This window comes from Schistocerca cancellata, chromosome 2 (assembly GCF_023864275.1).
Source record: "Schistocerca cancellata isolate TAMUIC-IGC-003103 chromosome 2, iqSchCanc2.1, whole genome shotgun sequence".
NCBI classification, from domain to species: domain Eukaryota; kingdom Metazoa; phylum Arthropoda; class Insecta; order Orthoptera; family Acrididae; genus Schistocerca; species Schistocerca cancellata.
In genome coordinates, this window is record NC_064627.1 from 1,125,248,532 (window position 1) to 1,125,272,505 (window position 23,974).

The 23,974-nt window shown below is 44.4% G+C and overlaps 1 protein-coding gene across 1 annotated transcript in view; it reads left to right on the forward strand.

Annotated features, from left to right (window-relative positions):
* The first annotated feature begins 4,246 nt into the window (after window positions 1-4,246).
* The window catches only part of LOC126161267 (uncharacterized), a 181,267-nt gene continuing 161,539 nt past the window's right edge, over window positions 4,247-23,974 (forward strand). Inside the window, exon 1 of the mRNA XM_049917006.1 lies at window positions 4,247-4,533. Coding sequence (XP_049772963.1) covers window positions 4,247-4,533 — 287 coding nt within the window. The remainder of the gene's footprint in view (window positions 4,534-23,974) is intronic.

Consider the following 23,974-nt stretch of genomic DNA (forward strand, 5'->3'; position numbering starts at 1 on the left):
ACGGAGACAAGCAGTAGAAACTATTGGCGGATGAGGACGGGCATTATTTTGCTGAAGTGTAAGCCCAGCATGACCTGCCATGATGGGCAACAAAAAGGGACATGGAATATCGTCGACGTACCACTGTGCAGCAATGGTGCCGCGAGGGACAACCAAAGGGGTCCTGCTCTGAAAAGAGATGACACCCCAGACCATCATTCCTGGTTGTTTGGCCGTATGGTGAGTGACAGTCATGTGGGTGTCCCATCGCTGGCCGGAGCGTCTCGAGACACGAGTGCGGCGTGCAGTCCCATTGACTGGAGTAGGGTTGCCTTCAGTGACGAGTCCCGCTTGGAACTGAGTTTCAGTGGCCAGCAAAGACGTCTCTGGAGACGCCCCAGACAGCTGTGTGATACCAACCTGACTGCCACCAGTCATATGGTCTCATAGCCAGGAGTGACGGTCAGCAGCGCCGTTTTCTTTCATAGCAGGACTTCTTTGGTTGTCACTTGGGACACCCTTAAGGGGCTCCGGAAAGGCTCAAAATCATGAGAAGTTCAATTTTTACTTTTTTGCGTTTTCTGAATCTGCAGACTATTACCTTTTAATAGATATATAATTTATTCAATTCCGAAGACTACAACTATTTTTAAATTTTTAATGAAATGTGTTCTACATGGGCGTGACCTATTGTGGCGCTGTTAAACTGCTGTCAAATGGTGTTATTATTAACGTCCGTGTTCATCAGGTACATTTTAGTGATGTGAGATAAAGTATGTGTTGTGGCTAACCTATTTTCAGAGACTTAGCAGCACCTGAACTGTTGAAAAAGTGTATTCACGGAAAAATTCAAAATCCGAATGAAAGTGTAAATAGTGTTATATGGTCGAGAATCCCCAAGACTGTATTTGTTGGAATAGAAACACTTCACTCTGGTGTGTATGATGCTGTTGCGACTTTCAGTGATGGCAACATTGTAAGGTGCAAGGTATTTAGAAATATGGGAATGAAGATAGGTTCTAACATGGTACGAGCGATGCTTGCTTTAGACAAGGAACGCCTTCGGGCTGCAGACAGGGCTGTAAAGAGTCTAGAAATACAAGCAAGAGTAAACAGGAGGAGGAACAAGAGGAAGCTGGAGGAGGAGTTTGCAGAGGATGAAGATAATCCATCCTATGGACCTGGAATGCACTAAAAAGTTAATCCAATATTTGTCGCTCGATTCCCAACTTTTATTTTCTCATACTAATTACATGTTTTCTAAGGATCTTCCAAACATATTTGTTTCAAACTCTCAGTAAATGTTACACAGTACCTTCTGCATAATTTAACACAGCCTTTTTCCAAAGAACTGTATATTTTTTAATATATATATAAAAAATTGCAAAAAAATGTTGTGAATTTTCATTACAAATGAAAAAAAATCATCTTTAATAACTGAACTAAAATTTTGTTAAATCCCTGTGTTAAGTTGTAGCCCATATTCCAATAAATAATCTGTAAAAAGTTCAACTTCATACCTCAAATACTTTGTGAGGAAAGACGTAATTTATTAGCGTTATTTTAACACTGCAAGTATAGGGCGTTCCGGAGCCCCTTAAGCCTAGCTTACATGACGACAGTGGGTTGCGCCACTCGTTGCGTGGAATGAGTTGCACGCAAATGGTTTCATGTATGACTGTAGACACGGCGACACCAGTATACATACACTTCAGTTCCGTCATTTTGTGGGTCCCTGAGTCGTGTCTGAAATGAAAGTTTTTGGCAGCTGCACGTCGCACGAGTTGTGATGGATTTAAAGCTTGTTACGTGGAATCGCCGCACAAGAAAAAAATAAGAAACGTGTTTCGATTCGTGACTGGATGAAGAAAAGACGTCAGCTCCGTTGCTCTGCATTCTTGGTGAAATAATTTATAACGGAAGACCCAAGAAGTTCTTTTAATTATCTTAGAATGTCGCCAGAGGTGTTCACGTTTCTTCTAAGTGGAGTTAATTATACAATAAAGAATAAAGATATTGTAATGCATGAAGCACTGTCGCCAGGACTGAAATTACGTATCACATTGCATGCATACAATCGAGAACACTCGGCATGCTATAAGATGCGGTTTTAGTTGGTGATGACGCTTGTTCATTAACGCTAATATTTATTAACAGTAATAATTATTAACATTAACAGCAGTAATTATTTGAAGCTGGTCGCATTAACAACAGAATGGTTTCCAAACTACTCTCTTGAAGACAGATGTGGACAGTGGCAATAGAGCTGTCGTGTAAACTAGGCTTTACATCTAACATTCCAAGTGAACGGAATTGGGCACGATATGCCTCAAGAGGACATCCAGTAACTCTGGCAGCAAATGGCGAGCCGAATAACTGCTTGTGTAAGGGTCAGAGGTCGACCAAGGTGTTACTGACTTGCTCAATCGTGATGCTGTTCTTCTTGATACTGTAATCGTCTGTTTTTACATGCGTGTCACGTCTGATAATTTCCGGTAATTATTTCGTGGTGCGTCGTCTGTGTTTTGTTTTTCCTTACACTGTATATTGCCAACGCACCAGCTCCGCTCATGTGCGGCACGTAGACCAATGTTTATAGTAGTGACGTGACCAAAATTTTCAGATCGTCGGTAAGTCTCTTTGAATTTCGTTACAAGTCGCTCGACCACGGAGCGGATGTGATGCGTCGTTGCAGGTCACAATAACGGAATGTACACTACTGGTCATTAAAATTGCTACACCACGAAGATGACGTGCTACAGACGCGAAATTTAACCGACAGGAAGATGATGCTGTGATATCCAAGCGATTAGCTTTTCAGAGCATTCACACAAGATTGGTGCCGGTGGCGACACCTACAACGTGCTGACATGAGGAAAGTTTCCAATCGATTTCTCATACACAAACAGCAGTTGACCGCCGCTGGCTGGTGAAACGTTATTGTGATGCCTCGTGTAAGGAGGAGGAATGCGTACCATCACGTTTCCGACATTGATAAAGGTCGGATTGTAGCCTATCGCAATTGCGGTTTATCGTATCGCGACATTGCTGCTCGCGTTGGTCGAGATCCAATGACTGTCAGCAGAATATGGAATCGGTGGGTTCAGGAAGGTAATACGGAACGCAGTGCTGGATCCCAACGGCCTCGTATCACTAGCAGTCGAGATGAGAGGTATATTATCCGCATGGCTGTAACAGATCGTGCACCCACGTCGCGATCCCTGAGTCAACAGATGTGGACGTTTGCAAGGCAACAACCATCTGCACGAACAGTTCGACGACGTTTGCAGCAGCATGGACTGTCAGCTCGGATACCATGGCTGCGGTTACCCTTGACGCTGCATCACAGACAGGAGCGCCTGCGATGGTGTACTCAACGACGAACCTGGGTGCACGATTGGCAAAACGTCTTTTTTTTTTTTGGATGAATCCAGGTTCTATTTACAGCACCGTGATCGTCGCATCCGTGTTTGGCGACATCGCGGTGAACGCACATTGCAAGCGCGTATTCTCCATCGCCATATTGGCGTATCACCCGGCGTGATGGTACGGGGTGCCATTGGTTACACGTCTCGGTCACCTCTTGTTCGCATTGACGCCATATTGGCGTATCACCCGGCGTGATGGTACGGGGTGCCATTAGTTACACGTCTCGGTCACCTCTTGTTCGCATTGACGGCACTTTGAACAGTGGACGTTACATTTCAGATGTGTTATGGCCCGTGGCTCTACCCTTCATTCGATCCCTGTGAAACCCTACATTTCAGCAGGACAATGCACGACCGCATGTTGCAGGTCCTGTACGGGCCTTTCTGGATACAGAAAATGTTGGTTTGCTGCCCTGGCCAGCACATTCTCCAGATCTCTCACCAACTCAAAACGTCTGGTCAATGGTGGCCGAGCAACTGGCTGGTCACAACACGCCACTCACTTCTGTTGATGAACTGTGGTATTGTGTTGAAGGTACATGGGCAGCTGTACCTGTACACGCCATCCAAGCTCTGTTGGACTCAATGACCAGGCGTATCAAGGCCGTTATTACCGACAGAGGTGGTTGTTCTGGGTACTGATTTCTCACCATCTATGCACCGAAAGTGTGTGAAAATGTACTCTCATGTCAGTTCTAGTATAATATAGTTGTTCAATGAATACCCGTTTATCATCTGCATTGCTTCTTGGTGTAACAATTTTAATGGTCAGTAGTTTAATTACGGCAGTCGATAAGAGACAAGACGTTCTGCTGACAATGGAAAGTGTCAGATGAAAAATGTCTGGGTTGCGTGCTTTACCCGTGAGTGCATCCGGATCGCAGTGTTTGCCTTGGAGAGCACAAGGCGGCGCCTGTGAACCACTGTGTACCGGCGCGCCGTGTGGCGTCACCGCGGGGCGCCGGCCAATGGCGTGGCAGGCGTGTTCCGCGAAGCGCCCGCCGGAAGGTCGCGTATATCTGCGGATCTGCGCGCGCCCGCTGCTCCCAGTCGAGGCCCACAGCCGCGACCGCCGGCTGCCTGCACACACACGTGCCGGCGCGGGAAGCACGCTGCGGGCGAGCAGGTAATGCGCGCCGCGTCCGTCCGTGTCAGCTCGCCAGACCGGCTTCCGGCCCGAGCGCTGTCAGCACGTGCGCAACACGTGTCGCACAGTGCAACGGCATGCGTCACGTGCAGAATCGACTACTCTATTTTTTGCTGTTTTCCATTGCTAGCCGTCTTTGTCTTGATGGAAGTGGTCACGTGTGTGTGTGTGTCCGCGCGTGTGTGTGTGTGTGTGGGGGGGGGGGGGGGGGTGCCAACATTTCCATTTTCGAAGCGTGAGCTTTATAATTTAATATATATATTCTCACTCAGCAGTCATCAGCCCAGAAGAATAGGCACTGCCTTAATAATCATGACAAAACACGAAGAATAAATGTCCTGTCAGGGTCGCCTATTTTCTACTTGTTGGATATTGTTCCAGTTTCCTTTTCTCTTTTAATTTAATACCAATCTTTTACTATTCTTTCTAGGCAGTACTCCACATCTTTTTATGAAAGACACCACAAGCTGCTAAAATCTTCATTTTGCCGCAACCAATTTCGACAAAGTGCCATCATATGGAGACTTTAGAATTTTAAAGTGGGCGTAGCTGTATTCTGGGCTAGATGATGTCGAGCCATATTCCAAGACTACATCCTTTCACAGCATTAAATCGGTACATAACTTATTTTAAAATTATGGTCATGTGGCAGACACCATTTTAGAATTCTGAAATCTGTCAGATGATGGCATATTGTCGAAACCTCTTGCAGCACTATAAAGATTTAGTGACTAGGGATGGTAGACATAAAGATGACCATCTTTTATTATTTACAAGAGCAGACACAATAATTAATCTGTTACTGTACTGTATACTGAACATTTAGAAGAGCAGACACAATAATTAATATGTTACTGTACTGTATACTAAACTGATTTTAATCTGACATGTTTGTTGGGTCTCTGTTTTCCTTGACAAGCAGAGAAGTGTGTCGTACATGGATAGTAGTGTACCTAGGTATACAGTCATAATGTTTCCTGGACGGTTTTACAATGTACTGACCGAATTCAGAATTTTATGAAGGAACGGGTGCTAGAGACGTCATAAGCAGTTTCTAGCATTTTCTGCTATTTTTGTTATTCTGAGACACGAGGTTCTGTTTTGTGCAGTGCCTCTAAATTTTTCGAGTTCTATGTGGAAGTACTGTATAATATTTTATAGCTATTTTGAGGCTATTGTTAATTTTTCAGTTAGAGTTTCATAGTAAGCAAGGTTCTGTACATTTTAAAAACTAGTTACATAATTTGCAGATAGTTAAGCTATGCTTCATCTGCCGTGCATTATTTTCTACCTTCAACCATAAGCTCTTTTTAAGACTGAAAACGTGACATTTACAATGTTCCTTGTCTCGAAACGGAAATTTGTGCTAGTTGTCCATAATTTCAGTTTCAAAATGTTTTAACTTGTCGATTTTTTTAGTAATACACCTTCTTAATTGGCTTTCACGTATTGGGTATTGGTATGCAGTAAAATAATAACGTAGCACGTAGGCTATTAATTACATTACTGACAAGATTTTCTCGATAGCAACAGTACTAAATTTGAATACAAATGACGATGTTGTATCTTGGAACAGTTTTTCAGATTTGGAGAAATCTTGCTTTTACGGAGTAATTTCTTTTTTTTTTCAAAAAAAGACCGCAGTACTCAGTGCAATCGCTATAGAGTCACTTAACTGGAAGGACTAATTTAGGGCGCAGTCGGGGATGATACAATATCACATCCATCACCTCTGTCATTTAAGGCGTTTGTTTACGTTCTCCTGAAACGTATAAAATCTTTCTAGTGCTCGCCTGGTGAATTGGCGCCTTTTATACAATAGCCCAGCACAGCACTCTCGATCGTTCTTGACACTTGACCAGCCCCTGAGTTCGCTTGCTCCTCAATATATTATCTGCTGGCCTCCAATCTTTACTCGTCCGCTATTTTTATTCTCCCTCATCTATGATTAGACCTAACACGTGATCACAGTTTTTTCAAACATATTGAGTCTTTCGTATCTGCCTAACTGACTGTCCATGTTCCTGCGCCTTAGAGAAAACTGGTCGACAACTGTTGTCTCTCCCTATCTAGAACATTTGCTTTAACGTCGAGAAGGGGAAATGGAAACTTAGATATCTTGATCTGATCTTATGAGGTGGCTCATGATGTTCTCTTCATTGTTAAGTCTAATTAAAATAAAGCATCCATATTTCTAATATCATTTCTGCTGAGGGCACCATCATCCAAGATACATTCGCCACAATATAAACAGCCAACATCTTGTGTTCATCTATGTCTACATCACTACTGGTTCATCGAACCGCCTTCCGACTATTTCTCTACTAGACCACTCTCGAACAGCGCGCGGGAAAAACGAGCATTTAAACCTTTTTTGTGCGAATTCTGATTTCTCTTATTTTATTACTATGACTATCTCCGTGTGTAGGCTGGCACCAACAAAGTGTTTTTGCATCGGGAGGAGAGAGAGTTGGTGACTGAAATTTCGTGAGAATACCTCCTCTATTTCGCGATAGTAAAAAACAAACTGCCGTTCTTTGAACTCTCTCGACGTCATCCGTCAATCCTATCTGGTAAGAATGCCGTACCGCACAGCAATACTCCAAAAGAGGACGGACGAGCGTAATGTAGGCAGACTCTTTAGTAGACCTGTCGCATCTTCTAATGTTCTGTTAACAAAATGCAGTTTTTGGTTGTTCTTCCTACAACATTATCGATGTGATCGTTTGAATTTCAGTCGGTTGTAGTTGTAATCCCTGGGTTTTGCATCACCTCGGTTCCGAGAGTTCCGGAACCTGTACAGATAAACGGAATAGAGATAACAGAAACATCATTTCCGCCCTTTTTATTGCTCATGAAAACCACACATTGCATGTTGTACCACCATACAGCGAGACCTTCAGAGGTGGTGGCCCATAATGCTGTACACACCGGTACATCTAATAACCAGCAGCACCTCCTCTTGCATTGATGCATGCCTATATTCGTCATGTCACACTATCTACAAGTTCATCAAGGCACTGTTGGTCCATATTCTCCCACTCCTCAACGGCGATTCGGCGTAGATCCCTCAGAGTGGTTGGTGCGTCACGTCGTCCATAAACAGCCCTTTTCTTTCTATTCAAGGCATGTTCGATAGGGTTCATGTCTGGAGAACATGCCGACCACTCTAGTCGAGCGATGTCGTTATCCTGAAGGAAGTCATTCACAAGATGTGAACGATGGGGGAGGGAATTGTCGTCCATGAAAACGAATGCCTTGCCAATATGCTGCCGATGTGGCTGCACTGTCGGTCGGAGGATGGCATTCACGTATCGTACAGCCATTATGGCGCCTTCCATGACCATCAGCGGTGTACGTCGACCCCACATAATGCCACCCCAAAACAGCAGGGAACCTCCACCTTCCTGCACTCGCTGGACAGTGTGTCTAAGGCGTTCAGCCTGACCGGGTTGCCTCCAAACACGTCTTCGACGATTGTCTGGTTGAAGGCATATGCGACACTCATCGGTGAAGAGAACGTCTTGTCAATCCTGAGCGGTCCAGTCGGCGTGATGTTGGGCCCATCTGTACCGCGCTGCATGGTGTCATGGTTGCAAAGATGGACGTAGGGAGTGAAGTTGCACATCATGCAGCCTATGGCGCACAGTTTGAGTCGAAACACGACGTGCTGTGGCTGCACGAAAAGCATTATTCAACATGATGGCGTTGCTGTCAGGGTTCCTCCGAGCCATAATCCGTAGGTAGCGGTTATCCACTGCCGCAGTAGCTCTTGGGCAGCCTGAGCGAGGCATGTCATCGACAATTCCTGTCTCTCTGTATCTCCTCCATGTCCGAACAACATCGCTTTGGTTCACTCCGAGACACCTGGACAATTCCTTTGTTGAGAGCCCTTCCTAGCACAAAGAAACAATGCGGACGCGATCGAACTGCAGTATTGACCGTGTAGGCATTGTTGAACTACAGACAACACAAGCCGTGTACCTCTTTCCTGGTAGAATGGCAAACTGATCGGCCGTCGGACCCACTCCGTCTAATAGGCGCTGCTCATGCATGGTTGTTTACATCTTTGTGTGGGTTTTGTGACATCTCTGAACAGTCAAATGGACTATGTCTGTGATACAATATCAACAGTCAACATCTATCTTCAGGAGTTATGGGAACCGTGGTATGCAAAACTTTTTTTGATGTGTGTAGTTCAACTTACAGGCTTTAGGTGTAACCTAAATTTAACGGGTTCCTTTAAGTGCTCGTGTGGATAATCTCACACTTTTCACTATTGCAGGCCGGGGTGGCCGAGCGGTTCTAGGCGCTGCAGTCTGGCACCGCGCGACCGCTACGGTCGCAGGTTCGAATGCTGCCTCGGGCATGGATGTGTGTGATGTCCTTAGGTTAGTTAGGTTTACGTAGTTCTAAGTTCTAGGGGATTGATGACCTCAGAAGTTAAGTCCCATAGTGCTCAGAGCCATTTTCATTGTTTAGAGTCAATTACCACTTTTTGCACCGCACAGATAATTGTCTGAAACAATTTTCCGTTGGTTTTCATCTTCTGATGACGTTACTAGACGGTAAATAAGAGCATTATCTGCAAACTAAGAGGGCTGTTTAAATTGCCTCCTAAATCGTTTATATACTTTAGATTAGTAAGAAAAGGGCACCTGTAACACATCCTTGGGGGATGCGAGATATCTCTTCCGTTTTACTCGATGACTTTCCGTCAGTTACTACGAACTGTGATCCTCCTGTCAAGAAATGATGGTGAGCATAATATTAATGAAATTATTGAGATGATGCATAAGTTCGTAGCTTTTTTCCCATAAGTTTAATAAACACAGCACATATAGGTAATAGGGACTGAAGTCATCAATAACATATTCCCCTTCACTATTTGTAACACTATGCCAACGCTGCGGTAACTTTTCGACTTCGCGCCTGTAGAAATCATCTGGTTTTCAGGGGAAGAACTCGTTGGGCCATGTTCGGAGCGCATTTTCATCAAGGAACGGAAGTTCCTTGAAGATTGTCCGACAGAGAGCGGAAAATGTGAAAATGCGAGGACGCACTATCAGGCGAAGAAGGTGGATGCGGACTGACTGCTTACCCAACTCCCTTATAGCTTGTTTTGTCAGTTTAACAGAATGCGAGTTGCCATTACCATGGAGTAGCATCGCTTCACACAGTCTTCCTGATAGTGTTCTTGGACTGCCGGCCGGGGTGGCCGAGCGGTTCTAGGCGCTACAGTCTGGAACCGCGCGACCGCTACGGTCGCAGGTTCGAATGCTGCCTCGGGCATGGGTGTGTGTGATGTCCTTAGGTTAGTTAGGTTTACGTAGTTCTAAGTTCTATGGGACTGATGACCTCAGAAGTTAAGTCCCATAGTGCTCAGAGCCATTTGAACCATTTTTTTCTTCTTGGACTGCATCTGAAAGACGTCTCGACTGTTGACAATAAATGTCACCAGCGATGGTTACACCTCGGGGAAGCAGTTCATAGTATAGCACACCGTCGCTGTTCTACCATTTGCGTAACATTATCTTTTGTGGATGTGTGCAGGTCTTTGTACGCGAAGTTGCTGCTATGTTTGGGCTCAACCATTCCTATCTTTTCCCAATGTTGGCATAAAGACACCATTTCTCGTCGCAAGTAACGATACAGGGTAGGAATGGTCGGTGTTGTTCGCAATCCAGCCGATGACGAGTGAGTAGGGATGCATATATGGCGACCCACTGATTTTTGTGATTTTGGCTTAGTGCATATAAATGTCGCAAGATGGCAGAATGATCACAGTTGATCACATCTGCCATTCCCGAGTCCACTAACGTGGATAATTGTGGATCAACGTGTTCAAACGGTCTTCACCTAACACCGAAAGTGTTCCTGAACGTGGAGAGTCACTAATGTCTAAACCACAATCCTTACAACGGAAAAACCATTTTCTTTCCAATGGCATTATCCCTGTACGCAAGAATGTGTCAGAAATGTTCCGATTCTCCACTTGGCTTTCCATATTCTAGCGTCCACAGCTCCACTCATTATCTCCAAATGACAAAATGATAAAGAAACTTTCCTGGCAGATTAAAACTGTGTGCCGGACCGAGACTCGAACTCGGGACCTTTGCCTTTCGCTGGCAAGTGCTCTACCATCTGAGCTACCCAAGCACGACTCACGCCCTCTCCTCACAGCCTTTACTTCTGCCAGGACCTCGTCTCATACCGTCCAAACTTTACAGAAGCTCTCCTGCGAACCTTGAGGAACTAGCACTCCTGAAAGAATGTATATTGTGGAGACATGGCTTAGCCACAGCCTGGGCGATGTTTCCAGAATGAGAATTTCACTCTGCAGCGCACACTCCATTCCCATTCCGAAAATGATAAACTGTAAACTCAAATAGCAACAGGGAACCACAAATAAAAAATCGATAAATAAACCCATAGCAACCGGAATACTAACATGCAAAACAAGAACGCTCCGAACTTATGCACCAACCCAACATAAACGTGAATAGCCGTCTGGCTATGAACACGACAGTTAAAAACTTGGGAAACTGACATCTAAGCTGATAGAATCAGAACTTTGGAAGTCTGCAGAGAACTAACGTATTTTAAACTTTATTTTCATGGACAAGCCTTACACATACACCTAATAAATTGTTATATTTTGCAAAAGTTTTTGGGTAAAGTTCTTTTGTAACTAATTCATATTTGATAATCAAAATATCCACGGGTGTACTGCCGGTCTACAGTGCCCGTTGGACATTTTGATTATCAAATACGCCGGGAGAAACTCAAGAATCACAACAATTCATATTTGGTTCTGTTCCGAAATATCTGGTTGACTGGTGGCGTTAGTGGGCGCCAAATCACATACTAATTATTTTTGCCCCCCCTGTCCTTTCAAATTTACCAGGTTCACTTGAAAGCACTGCATCGTTTTGCTGGACAGATGTTAAGAAAAGAAACAAATCTCTACTTCCTTAGAATCCGTGACACATTGCATATGCAATCTACTAATGATTCATAATAATTCTGGTCTACGGAAATACAGATTTTTCACTCTGAAATTTGAGATAAAATGTGAGTCGTGTCAGTGATACGAGTATCCTACCATTACTATTGCTAGGAATTTTATACTATTAAAAGAACTATTGCGTGATCTGACGGCAACTCGGGGCTATAACTCAGGTATTAGTGTTTTAAAGCCCGTTCACGATGTGGGTATTAGAGACGGAACGCAAGTTGGGGTTGCCAGAGGATGAGGAAGGATATTCACTGCATCACTTTCCATCTGGGAATTTACCTTAAGGATTTAGAAGAAAATAAAACTTAGATTTGGGTGGCCTGAAGTATATTTGAAACCCACCCACATCGAATGAGAGTCCAGTGCCTTAGCGCCACCTCGTTCGCGTTGAGTCTACGTTCACATCTGGGATCGATTCACTGTTAGTCTCGGATAAAGAAAGACTAAAGTGATGTCTTGTTGATTATATTTGTATTACTCGAAGCAACATCCATTGAAGTGTGATTGTACAGATTAAGTCTGCATTAAGAATTAGCTCCCTCGTTGCACATACAAATACGAGAGGCGTTCAATTAGTAATGCAATATTTCTTTTTCTCAATCAGTTTCGGTTGAGAAAATACGGAATTTGTTGTGGGACATCGTGGAATATTCCCGCTTCAGTCCCTATTGTTTCGTGAAGTTCCAATAACTGGCGGCGCTGTAGGTAGCGTTCGAAGTGGCGTCTGTAACGAAGGTGTGTCCCAAGCAGAGAGCTGTCACTGAGTTTCTCTTTGCAGAAATCCGGAGCATCGCAGACATTCATAGGCACTTGCAGAACGTCTTTGGAGACCTGGCAGTGAACAAAAGCACGGCGAGACGTTGGGCGAAGCGCCTGTCATCATCGCAACAACGTCACGCAAACCCTTCCGATCTTCCGCGAGCCCGCCGGCCGAACACAGTTGTGACTCCTGCAGTGTTGAAACGTGCGGACACTCTCATTCGAGGTGATCGACGGATCGCAATCAAACAACTCGCTGCACAATTGGACGTCTCCATTGGTAGTGCTGACACACTGGTCCACCAGTTGGGATACTCAAAAGTGTGTGCCTGCCGGATTCCTCGCCGTATAACAGGAGATCATAACAGAGCAGCGAAGGGCGATCTGTGCGGAATTGCTTGCGCGTTATGAGGCTGATCGTGACAGTCTTTTTTTTTCGGATGATGGGTAGGCTATTGATGCAGCAAGATGTTGTCTTCGACGTAGACCATTAGAGTGGTACTATGCGTGCAAACAGGCCCTCGCAGTAACGTGGCATAAGGTCGTCGCATTGAACAGAGATTATGACGAAAATAGGGTTCTGTAGCCCATAGAGTGTGGAATATTATTGTGTATTGAAATCCTGAATCAAGCCAACCTGCTTTCAGAAAAAAAAATATGTGTCGCATTATTTATTGAATGCCCCTCGTATTTTGTGAGTGAGCCGACTCTCAGTACAGCAGAGGTCGTCAGATACTATGCGACATGCGCAACAAAGTATCGCAGTGCAGATTCAGCAGTTAGTATGGATCAGTCTGTGTAATATTGGAAAGTGAATTCTCTCGAACCTTCCATTCTGTTGCGTCTGCGACAGTACAATTGGGATGCAGTGACTCTTCTGCTGAAAAGGCAACGCATGCTCATATTCCTGAATGGACAATGGAGTGAGAAAGAAAACCTTACTATACCGAACAGAAACACAAAAGCCTTTCTTGGGTGATTAAATGTTCCTGATATGTGCTGCTATCCATCTGCTACACTGTTAATTCTCAGATCTTAACAAAAATAAACTCCATATTCGTTTTGTTCGTGCATTACGCAGGCCTTCAGTGGCGACGCACGCTATTGGTCTTTTGCTTGAGGTTTTTGCATTAGTCAATCCTCTGCTGCATTTATATAAGTACTAACTCAGCACAGAAGGTGGCCTTTTAGTATCTCCATTCTATCTATCCATCTATCGCTTGAGCCTTGTCCTGCAGTTACGCAGCGTCAGCCATCGGTAATCGGATTTGGCATGTTAATGTTTAAGGGGTGGCCGGCTGCCCTTCCTGCCACCACCCCGTACTCCCCGGGACGGAATTAGTGTACCCCAGCTGTCTGCGTCGAGTGTAATCCATGGAATAGTGCGAAAGTGTTCAGATGGCTGCGAGCCGTGTAACTGAGGCGGAACATGGGGACCAGCCCGGTATTCACCTAGCGGGATGTGGAAAACCGCCTAAAAACCACATCCAGGCTGGCCGGCACATCGGCCCTCGTCGTTAATCCGCCGGGCGGATTCGATCCGGGGCCGGCGCGCCTACCCGAGTCCAGGAAGCAGAGCGTTAGCGCTGTCGGCTACCCAGGTGGGTTTTCGTATCTCCATCTACGCAGTGAGACTACTTTTTTGTATATATTTTTCTGTGGTTTTGTGTCTATCTAAAAATTCTCATAAATATCAGAGTATGGCCGTTTGCGATAGGTCGATATCCATGTGAAGGCGGAACTGCCGACGATACTGCAAAATATCAAGAAGGAAATCGAGTACAGAAAAAAGTATTTCCTTTCAGTTGCACGGAAGTCGAGCGCTAAAAATAATATTCAACTGTTATCTCTAACATTTGCATCAATAATTTACATACAGAAAAAGTGTCGATATCTAGTATGTGAGTAATTGCTATGGCTATTTATCGCCAGAACGAATTTGACACATGTACAAGTACATGCACAGAAATCGGTAACCTTCAGTTTCTTGATACAATAAATTCGCTCCTGTGTCCAATCGCTTGTTTCAATAAACAAAAGTTAAATTGCAATATTTTTAAAAGTCTTCGCAGAAACTACAAAATCCAAATCTTATCTTATTATGATAAGGACCTTGGTGGACTATTTTAAAGCATGTAATATTCCCAGAAAATCCTCTAACCTGGGCGTCTTAGTAACAAGAAAGAACTGCTGCAGTGGTAGAATCGGTAAACGTGCTGATTCTTTCTTGCCGAACGATGAAAATAGTGTCTTTCTTGTGACCTTTTGATAAGTTATCGTCGTATTTCGTATCATTTTTGTGATTGAAGATACTGTTTATGTTTATCAACAGTTTAAATTACGTCTTCAGGCATTACTACCAGGTGTAGAAGTATGAAACCGGAATTTCCCTATAGATGGTGCTAGTAGTCAGTGTAGTGCCCACGAGACCGCACCTGTAGCGCCATCTGTTTCCTGTAACGGCTGACGATCAATGTCAACACACAGTAACCCAAGTTCCATACATGGGTATCTGCTTCAAACCCGTAGACATGTCGACTTTTGTGCCTAAGAACTACGATTTGGGGACAGCATTGGTTTTCTGTATATCATTTGAAGAAAAGTGATGCAGAATCGCATCGGAAGCGTGTCGAAGCTTTCGGCGAACATGCCCATGGCAAAACACAGTGTTTCTAGTGGTTCAAAAAATTGAAAAGCGATGATTTTGACGTGAGAAACGACGAGCTTGGTAAACCACCGAAAAAGTTCTAAGACGTGGAATTGCAGGCCTTACTAGATGAAGATGATACTGAAACTCAACAGGAACTCGCAGAACAATTGAATGTGACGCAGGAAGCCTTTTCTCTTCGGTTGAAAGCTATGGGAGAGGTGCAGAAATTGGGAAACTGCGTTCCGCAATAACTGAATGAAAGACAGCAGTAAAATGAAGACCATTTGCGAAATGCTGCTCGCCAGATACAAAAGAAAGTCTTTTTCTCCATCGAATAGTACAGGTGATGAAAAATGGATATATTTTGAGAATCCTAAGCATCGTAAATCATGGGTGAATCCAGGCTTACCATCGTCATCTACTACAAAACCAAATCGCTTTGGAAAGAAGACAATGCTCTGTGACTGGTGGGATCAGAAGGGTGTAATCTACTGTATAATGAGGTGCTAAAACTTTGTGAAACCGTTAACACTGATCGCAACAAAGGCAAGTGACCGATTTAAATCGAGCATTACGTGAAAAACGACCGGAATATGGAAAAAGGCAACACAAAGTTATTTTGCTCTATGATAATGCCCCATCAACACACACAGCAAAACGGGTCAGGGAAATGATCGAGGCGTTCAGTTGGGAAATACTAGAGCATGCGGCTTATTCTCCAGACTTGGCGCCGTCCGATCATCATCTATCTGCATCATTGAGAAACGGTTTCGCTGAAAAACGCTTCAATTCGAACAAAAATGTACGAAAATGACTCGCTGACTGATTCGCTTTAAAAGAAGAGCATTTTTTTTTTTTTTTGTGTGGCATTCACAGCCTGCCGGAGAGTTAGGAGAAATATATAAATAGCAATGGAGATTATTTTCAATAAAATATAGCTTATCAGTTTCAAACAACAGACGTTATTGCAACCAGATTCCGGTTTCATATCTCTACAGCTGGTACATACCGGCAGGTTGAGAGTCGTGGTAGGCGTGAAGGCCTGCGCTAAGTAACTTTCCGTGTCACTGTTTACAAACAACAGTGACACGAGAAGTTACTTGGTGCAGGTCTTCAGACCTTCACAGTGAAGGTAATGGGGAAACCGATCAAAATGACAAACTGTGAAAGAAAAAAACTTCATTCAATCACATAAAATTCAGGAAATCAGCAGCGTGTTGTAACAGGAAGATAACAAAGTGCCGGCTGTTGTGGCCGAGCGGTTCTACGCGCTTCAGTCCGGAACCGCGCTGCTGCTGTGGTCGTAGATTCTAATCATGGCATGGCATGGATGTATGTGATGTCCTTAGGTTAGTTAGGTTCAAGTGGTTCTAAGTATAGGGGACTGATGACCTCAGATGTTAAGTTCCATAGTGTTCAGAGCCATAACATAAAACTCACGGACAACGCTGTAACTTCAGCGGAACGTGTCTAGGAAATAAAAAGAAAAGTAAGAAATTGTGTTTTGCGCAAGGCGGACCTTTTCCAGAAACAAAGTTATTTGCGAGTGGGGCTGAAAATAGTTGACAATCGTCGATGTTCCGCCACCACATGGCTGATTCAAACAAACGGGTCTTCAGAGGAGGAGCACGAGATAGGATATGAAATTATAGGAAAGGAAGTCGTGTGATGATGATATTGATGATTATAGGATCATGGTTTGAGAGTAAATCGGAGAAAGACGAAGGTAATGAGAAGTATTAGAAATGAGAACAGCGAGAAACTTAACATCAGGATTGATAGTCACGAAGTCAATGAAGTTAAGGAATTCTGCTACCTAGGCAGTAAAATAACCAATGATGGACGGAGCAAGGAGGACATCAAAAGCAGACTCGCTATGGCAAAAAAGGCATTTCTGGCCAAGAGAAGTCTACTAATATCAAATGCCGGCCGTAATTTGAGGAAGAAATTTCTGAGGATGTACGTCTGGAGTACAGCATTGTATGGTAGTGAAACATGGACTGTGGGAAAACCGGAACAGAAGAGAATCGAAGCATTTGAGATGTGGTGCTATAGACGAATGTTGAAAATTAGGTGGACTGATGAGGTAAGGGAATGAGGAGGTTCTACGCAGAATCGGAGAGGAAAGGAATATGTGGAAAACACTGATAAGGAGAAGGGACAAGATGATAGGACATCTGCTAATACATGAGGGAATGACTTGCATGGTACTAGAGGGAGCTGTAGAGGGCAAAAACTGTAGAGGAACACAGAGATTGGAATACGTCAAGCAAATAATTGAGGACGTAGGTTGCGAGTGCTACTCTGAGATGAAGAGGTTAGCACAGGAAAGGAATTCGTGGCGGGCCGCATCCAACAAGTCAGTAGACTGATGACAAAAAAAAAAGGTTTTTTGGGGGCGCGACTGTCACATCTATAGCTCCCAGGGTAAAATCTTGTTTAAAGGCCAGATGGTTGGCCCAACTGACGACAATCTGTTCTGCTTCACTGCCAAGCAGTTCTCCTCTCAAAGTTGCACGAGTCTGACTAAACCTCGAGATAACAGGCTGCAAGGAAGAACATCCGCTGTGTCCTTCCTCAAATGAATCATTCTGGCATTCTCCAAAAGTAATTAAAGGGAACTACGGGCAATCTAAATCTACACTCATGGAAATTGAAATAAGAACACCGTGAATTCATTGTCCCAGGAAGCGGAAACTTTATTGACACATTCCTGGGATCAGATACATCACATGATCACACTGACAGAACCACAGGCACATAGACACAGGCAACAGAGCATGCACAATGTCGGCACTAGTACAGTGTATATCCACCTTTCGCAGCAATGCAGGCTGCTATTCTCCCATGGAGACGATCGTAGAGATGCTGGATGTAGTCCTGTGGAACGGCTTGCCATGCCATTTCCACCTGGCGCCTCAATTGGACCAGCGTTCGTGCTGGACGTGCAGACCGCGTGAGACGACGCTTCATCCAGTCCCAAACATGCCCAATGGGGGACAGATCCGGAGATCTTGCTGGCCAGGGTAGTTGACTTACACCTTCTAGAGCACGTTGGGTGGCACGGGATACATGCGGACGTGCATTGTCCTGTTGGAACAGCAAGTTCCCTTGCCGGTCTAGGAATAGTAGAACGATGGGTTCGATGACGGTTTGGATGTACCCTGCACTATTCAGTGTCCCCTCGACGATCACCAGTGGTGTACGGCCAGTGTAGGAGATCGCTCCCCACACCATGATGCCGGGTGTTGGCCCTGTGTGCCTCGGTCGTATGCAGTCCTGATTGTGGCGCTCACCTGCACGGCGCCAAACACGCATACGACCATCATTGGCACCAAGGCAGAAGCGACTCTCATCGGTGAAGACGACACGTCTCCATTCGTCCCTCCATTCACGCCTGTCGCGACACCACTGGAGGCGGGCTGCACGATGTTGGGGCGTGAGCGGAAGACGGCCTAACGGTGTGCGGGACCGTAGCCCAGCTTCATGGAGACCTCACGCCCCACGTGTTGAGCAATTCGGCGGTACGTCCACCCGGCCTCCCGCATGCCCACTATACGCCCTCGCTCAAAGTCCGTCAACTGCACATACGGTTCACGTCCACGCTGTCGCGGCATGCTACCAGTGTTAAAGACTGCGATGGAGCTCCGTATGCCACGGCAAACTGGCTGACACTGACGGCGGCGGTGCACAAATGCTGCGCAGCTAGCGCCATTCGACGGCCAACACCGCGGTTCCTGGTGTGTCCGCTGTGCCGTGCGTGTGATCATTGCTTGTACAGCCCTCTCGCAGTGTCCGGAGCAAGTATGGTGGGTCTGACACACTGGTGTCAATGTGTTCTTTTTTCCATTTCCAGGAGTGTAGATGGCTAGACGGAGAATTGAATACAGCTCCTCTCGTTGCAAGTTCAGTGTTTCAGCCACTGCGCCACCTCGCTCCATGTATAACAGGAGTTACTGCCAGCAGAGAGAAGCGTTCCTTATGTGCCACTACGCCTGCAGGCGGTAAAGCAGCCACCAGAGTGCTCTGACAATGCCGCAGCACGGGGGTTACACAATACCGGTGCTCGAACGAGCGAACGAACACCTAGACACAGTTGGGCATTTTACCTGATGTATAACCTGTCCGGTACGTATGGAAATCTCTAAATTTTGTCCATCGCCAGCGGTCCCAAAGACGCTCACTCAAGCAATCTAAACAACACATTTGACATCATAATTGAATCACTCCATGGACTATTCTGACTTGGTATTTAGAATGGACAGTGTCTTGAAAGGAGGATATAAGATGAACATCAACAAAAGCAAAACGAGGATAATGGAATGTAGTCGAATTAAGTCGGGTGATGCTGAGGGAATTAGATTAGGAAATGAGACACTGAAAGTAGTAAAGAAGTTTTGCTATTTGGGGAGCAAAATAACTGATGATGGTCGAAGTAGAGAGGGTATAAAATGTAGACTGGCAATGGCAGGGAAAGCGTTTCTGAAGAAGAGAAATTTGTTAACATCGAGTATAGATTTAAGTGTCAGGAAGTCGTTTCTGAAAGTATTTGTATGGAGGGTGGCCATGTATGGAAGTGAAACATGGACGAGAAATAGTTTGGAGTAGAAGAGAATAGAAGCTTTCGAAATGTGGTGCTACAGAAAAATGCTGAAGATTAGATGGGTAGATCACATAACTAATGAGGAGGTATTGAATAGAATTGGGGAGAAGAGGAGTTTGTGGCACAACTTGACAAGAAGAAGGGACCGGTTGGAAGGACATGTTCTGAGGCATAAAGGGATCACAAATTTAGCGTTGGAGGGCAGCGTGGAGGGTAAAAATCGTAGAGGGAGACCAAGAGATGAATACACTAAGCAGAAGGATGTAGGTTGAAGTAAGTACTGGGAGATGAAGAAGCTTGCACTGGATAGAGTAGCATGGAGAGCTGCATCAAACCAGTCTCAGGACTGAAGACAACAACAACAACAACAACAACAACAACAACAACAACATTTAGAATTCGATAGAACCTATTGTTGCTGAGGTCTACAGTGCGAATGCTGGTATTATGCACCTCTCAACGCTGTTGTATACTGTACTTGAGCCTGCTTTCAGTAGCAGATATGACAAAGGTAACATGAGTAATGGAAACGTGCTATCAACGAAACATTCTGCGGTCTCCTTGTGAAGCCGTGTATGGGTGCAGTGTTTTCTCAAGGCACAGGTTGGGAAGACCGAATTTCCCACATATGTTAGTTGATCGAAGTGGTTGTAGAAGGCTGATTGGAGGTCACTGGCTCATCTTTTTAAACAAAGGTTTCCGTAATTTAGGGCAAAATCATTTGGGCAGCAGTGATTCGATATAAAGTTATAAAGAATTTCACATGAAAGCTCAAAATGAAGTTAGCAGTGTACTTACTGCTCCAAAAACTACCAGAAGCAAAGATTAACTGTTTATCTCTTTTGAGCTGTAATGCGTTTCTTTCAACTGTATACAATGTAGTGCCAAAGTCGTGGTATAGCGATATGCACGTATACAAATGGTAGTATCGCGTGCACATCGTTAATATAGTGGCAGCTGTTTGTCATACCACACATAATACGACCTAGAACACACATATGTAACGTATGTATTCTGACATGGTTGTTACATTTTCTTGTATTTTAATTTATTTTATTTTATTGTTATCTATATTAGTTAACTATTATTAAAAAAATTCTTCCTCTGTTCCACTGGACTACGATTATATGCAGTACATTTGATGTGTTGCATGGCCTATTACAACTGTGTGGTATGGTTTTATGAATACACATATGTTCATATAGCATGCTACATGCGAGTAAAACAGTGAAAACTATTAACAACAGCATGGCATAGGCAGAGGCATATGTGTCCTAATGTTACATAGAGTTTTAGTGATATACTATATGTTTTTGAGCCACTTAAATAGTTAACATGATACCTGTCTGTTGTTAACGTATGTTCTATATTTTTTATAATAGTACATTTCTTCTACTCATTGTACAGTGACCTGAAGATGGCATCAATATAATGCCGAAACTGGTAGCACATAGAAGTTCATAAAATAAAATAAATTTCTACAATACAAACGACTGTTGGTAAATTATTGCATCAAGAAAAACAACGAGATCATATTGGTTGTACCCTACCCCAAAATGGTGGCCTAGTCAGATGAGTCCCGATTTCAGTTGGTAAGAGTTGATGGCAAGGGTCGAGTGTGGCACAGACCCCACGAAGCCATGGACCCAAGCTATCAACAAGACACTGAACAAGCTGGTGGTGACTCCAAAGTGGTGTGGGATGTGTTTACATGGAGTGGACAGTTTTTTCTGGTCCAGCTTAACCGATCACTGCCTGGAAATAGTTATTTATTTATTTATTTGCTGCTGCCATTTACAAATGACCTGCTACCTAGTTACTAACAAGGGAACCTCCCCATCGCACCCTCCTCAGATTTAGTTGTAAGTTGGCACAGTGGATAGGCCTTGAAAAACTGAACACAGATCAATCGAGAAAACAGGAAGAAGTTGTGTGGAACTATGAAAAAAATTAGTAAAATATACAAACTGAGTAGTCCATGTCAACATATGCAACATCAAGGAGACTGGGAGTCAAGGAGCGTCGTGGTCCCGTGGTTAGCGAGAGCAGTTACGGAACGCGAGGTCTTAGGTTCAAGTCTTCCCTCGAGTGAAAAGTTTAATTTTTCATTTTCTGTTTATGTGACAAACTATTATGTTTTCATCACTTTTTCGGGAGTGATTATCACGTCGACAAGAAAACCTAAATCGGGCAAGGTAGAATAATCTTTTTACCCATTCGCTAAGTGTACAAGTTAGGTGGGTCGACAACATACTGTTGTCATGTGACGCACATGCCGTCACCAGTGTCGTATAGAATATATCAGACGTGTTTTCCCGTGGAGGAATCTGTTGACCTATGACCTTGCGATCAAATGTTTTGGTTCCCATTGGAGAGGCACTTCCTTTCGTCTACTAATCGCACGGTTTTGAGGTGCGGTCGCAAAACACAGACACTAAACTTATTGCAGTGAACAGAGACGTCAATGAACGAACGGACAAATCATGACTTCGCGAAAATACAGAAAGTAAAATTTTCAGTCGAGGGAAGACTTGAACCATGGACCTCTCGTTCTGCAGCTACTCCCGCTAACCACGGGACCAGGGCGCTCCTGAGCTCATACACTCCTTGATGTTGCATACCTCGCTTGGACTACTCAGTTTGTATATTTTACTAATTTTTTCACGGTTCCACACAACTTCTTCCTGTTTTCTCGATTGATCTGTGTTCAGTTTTTCAAGGCCTATCCACTGTGCCAACTTACAACTAAATCTGAGGGGGGTGCGATGGGGAGGTTCCCTTGTAAGACAGGTCGTATTTTCACAATATGAAATTTTACATGTACGGAATGTGAAACCTATTCGATACTTCTTGTTTGTAATAAGGATTATTAATATTATTAATATTGCAGCTTTAAATACATATAGATTTAAGAGCAATTAAGAAATGAAAATCTTAAAACTATCGCTTTATGAATAGAAGACGGAAGCTTGGGAAGATGGAAAGAGGTTGTGAGGCATTATCACTTCGTGGTCTTTCGGTAGCGTTCTCGCTTCCTGCGCACGGGGTCCCGGGTTCGATTCCCGGCGGGGTCAGGGATTTTCACCTGTCTCGAAATGACTGGCTGTTATTGTGTCGGCTTCATCATCATCATTCACCCCCATTGCGATCGGAGGAAGGGAACGGCAAATCACCTCCAGTAGGACCTTGGCTAGTACGGCGGCGCGGGTCTCCCGCATCGTCCCCTACGCTGCTTGGAGTATGGGAGCTCATCATCATCTTCATTTATAAAATAACAAGAATCTTGCACTTAAGAAGGATCCTGGAAGTGGTTATCACTGGCTACTTAGAGACCGTCTGCAGCCATCCATGGACTTCATGTTCGCAAACAACGATGGTATTTTTATGGATAGCAATGCGCCATGTACCGGGGCACAATTGTTCGCATTTGGTCTGAAGAACATTCAGGACAATTCCAGCGAATGATTTGGCAATCCAGATCGCCCGACATGAATCCCATCGAACATCTGTGGGACATAATCGAGATTTCAGTTCGTGCACAAAATTCTCCACAGGCAACACTTCCGCAATTATCGACGGCCATAGAGGGAGCAGGGCTCAGTATTTCTGCAGGATACTGCAAACGACTTGTTGTGTCCATAACATGCCGAGTTGCTGTACTAAGGTGGTGCACACGATATTAGGAGGCATCGCTTGAGTTTTTGTCACCTCAGTTTATGCAGGACGGCACAAAGATAGTTGAGACATTTTAAGATTGAATAAAAATAGTACCTCTGGATATATTCTGTACATATTCCGCTCCAACGTGCTTGGTTTCATGGAAATGTCGGTAGAGGTTGTGATGCAGCAATATCGCCAGTCCTTTGTTTCGCAGTTAGTGCTTCGCCATGGCCGAGCATGGGCGTTTATCTGCTCAGCAGCGTGTTAAGGCATTTCCTCTCCGCTGGCCGGTGTGGCCGTGCGGTTCTAGGCGCAAAGAAGATTTAGAGCAATATTTCACACCTTCACCGAGGAACACAATTCCCGGTTAACGAGAAAATTTGGGGAAGAAGGCAGTAGGTTGGAAGGAAAACGAACTCGGGCACCGACTGTTCGTTCCCCGGAAAACATCGTAGTGCTACAGGTTATCATTCAAAGATGACCGAACAGTCAGTTTGGCGGGCAACAAAGGAAATGGTGATATCTCGTCGTTCTGTACAGTGTGATCTCAAGCCCTTTCCTTATAAAGTGACTTTGTTACAGAAGCTGACGCAGCAGAACAAACAGAGAAGACTAGAATGTTCATAACAGGCACAAGGAAAAGATGAGATAGTGTTCAACGCATGGTTCTCAGACGAAGAAGGTTATTCCCACCACAGTGAAACAGTAAACGAACAAAATGTTCGATTCT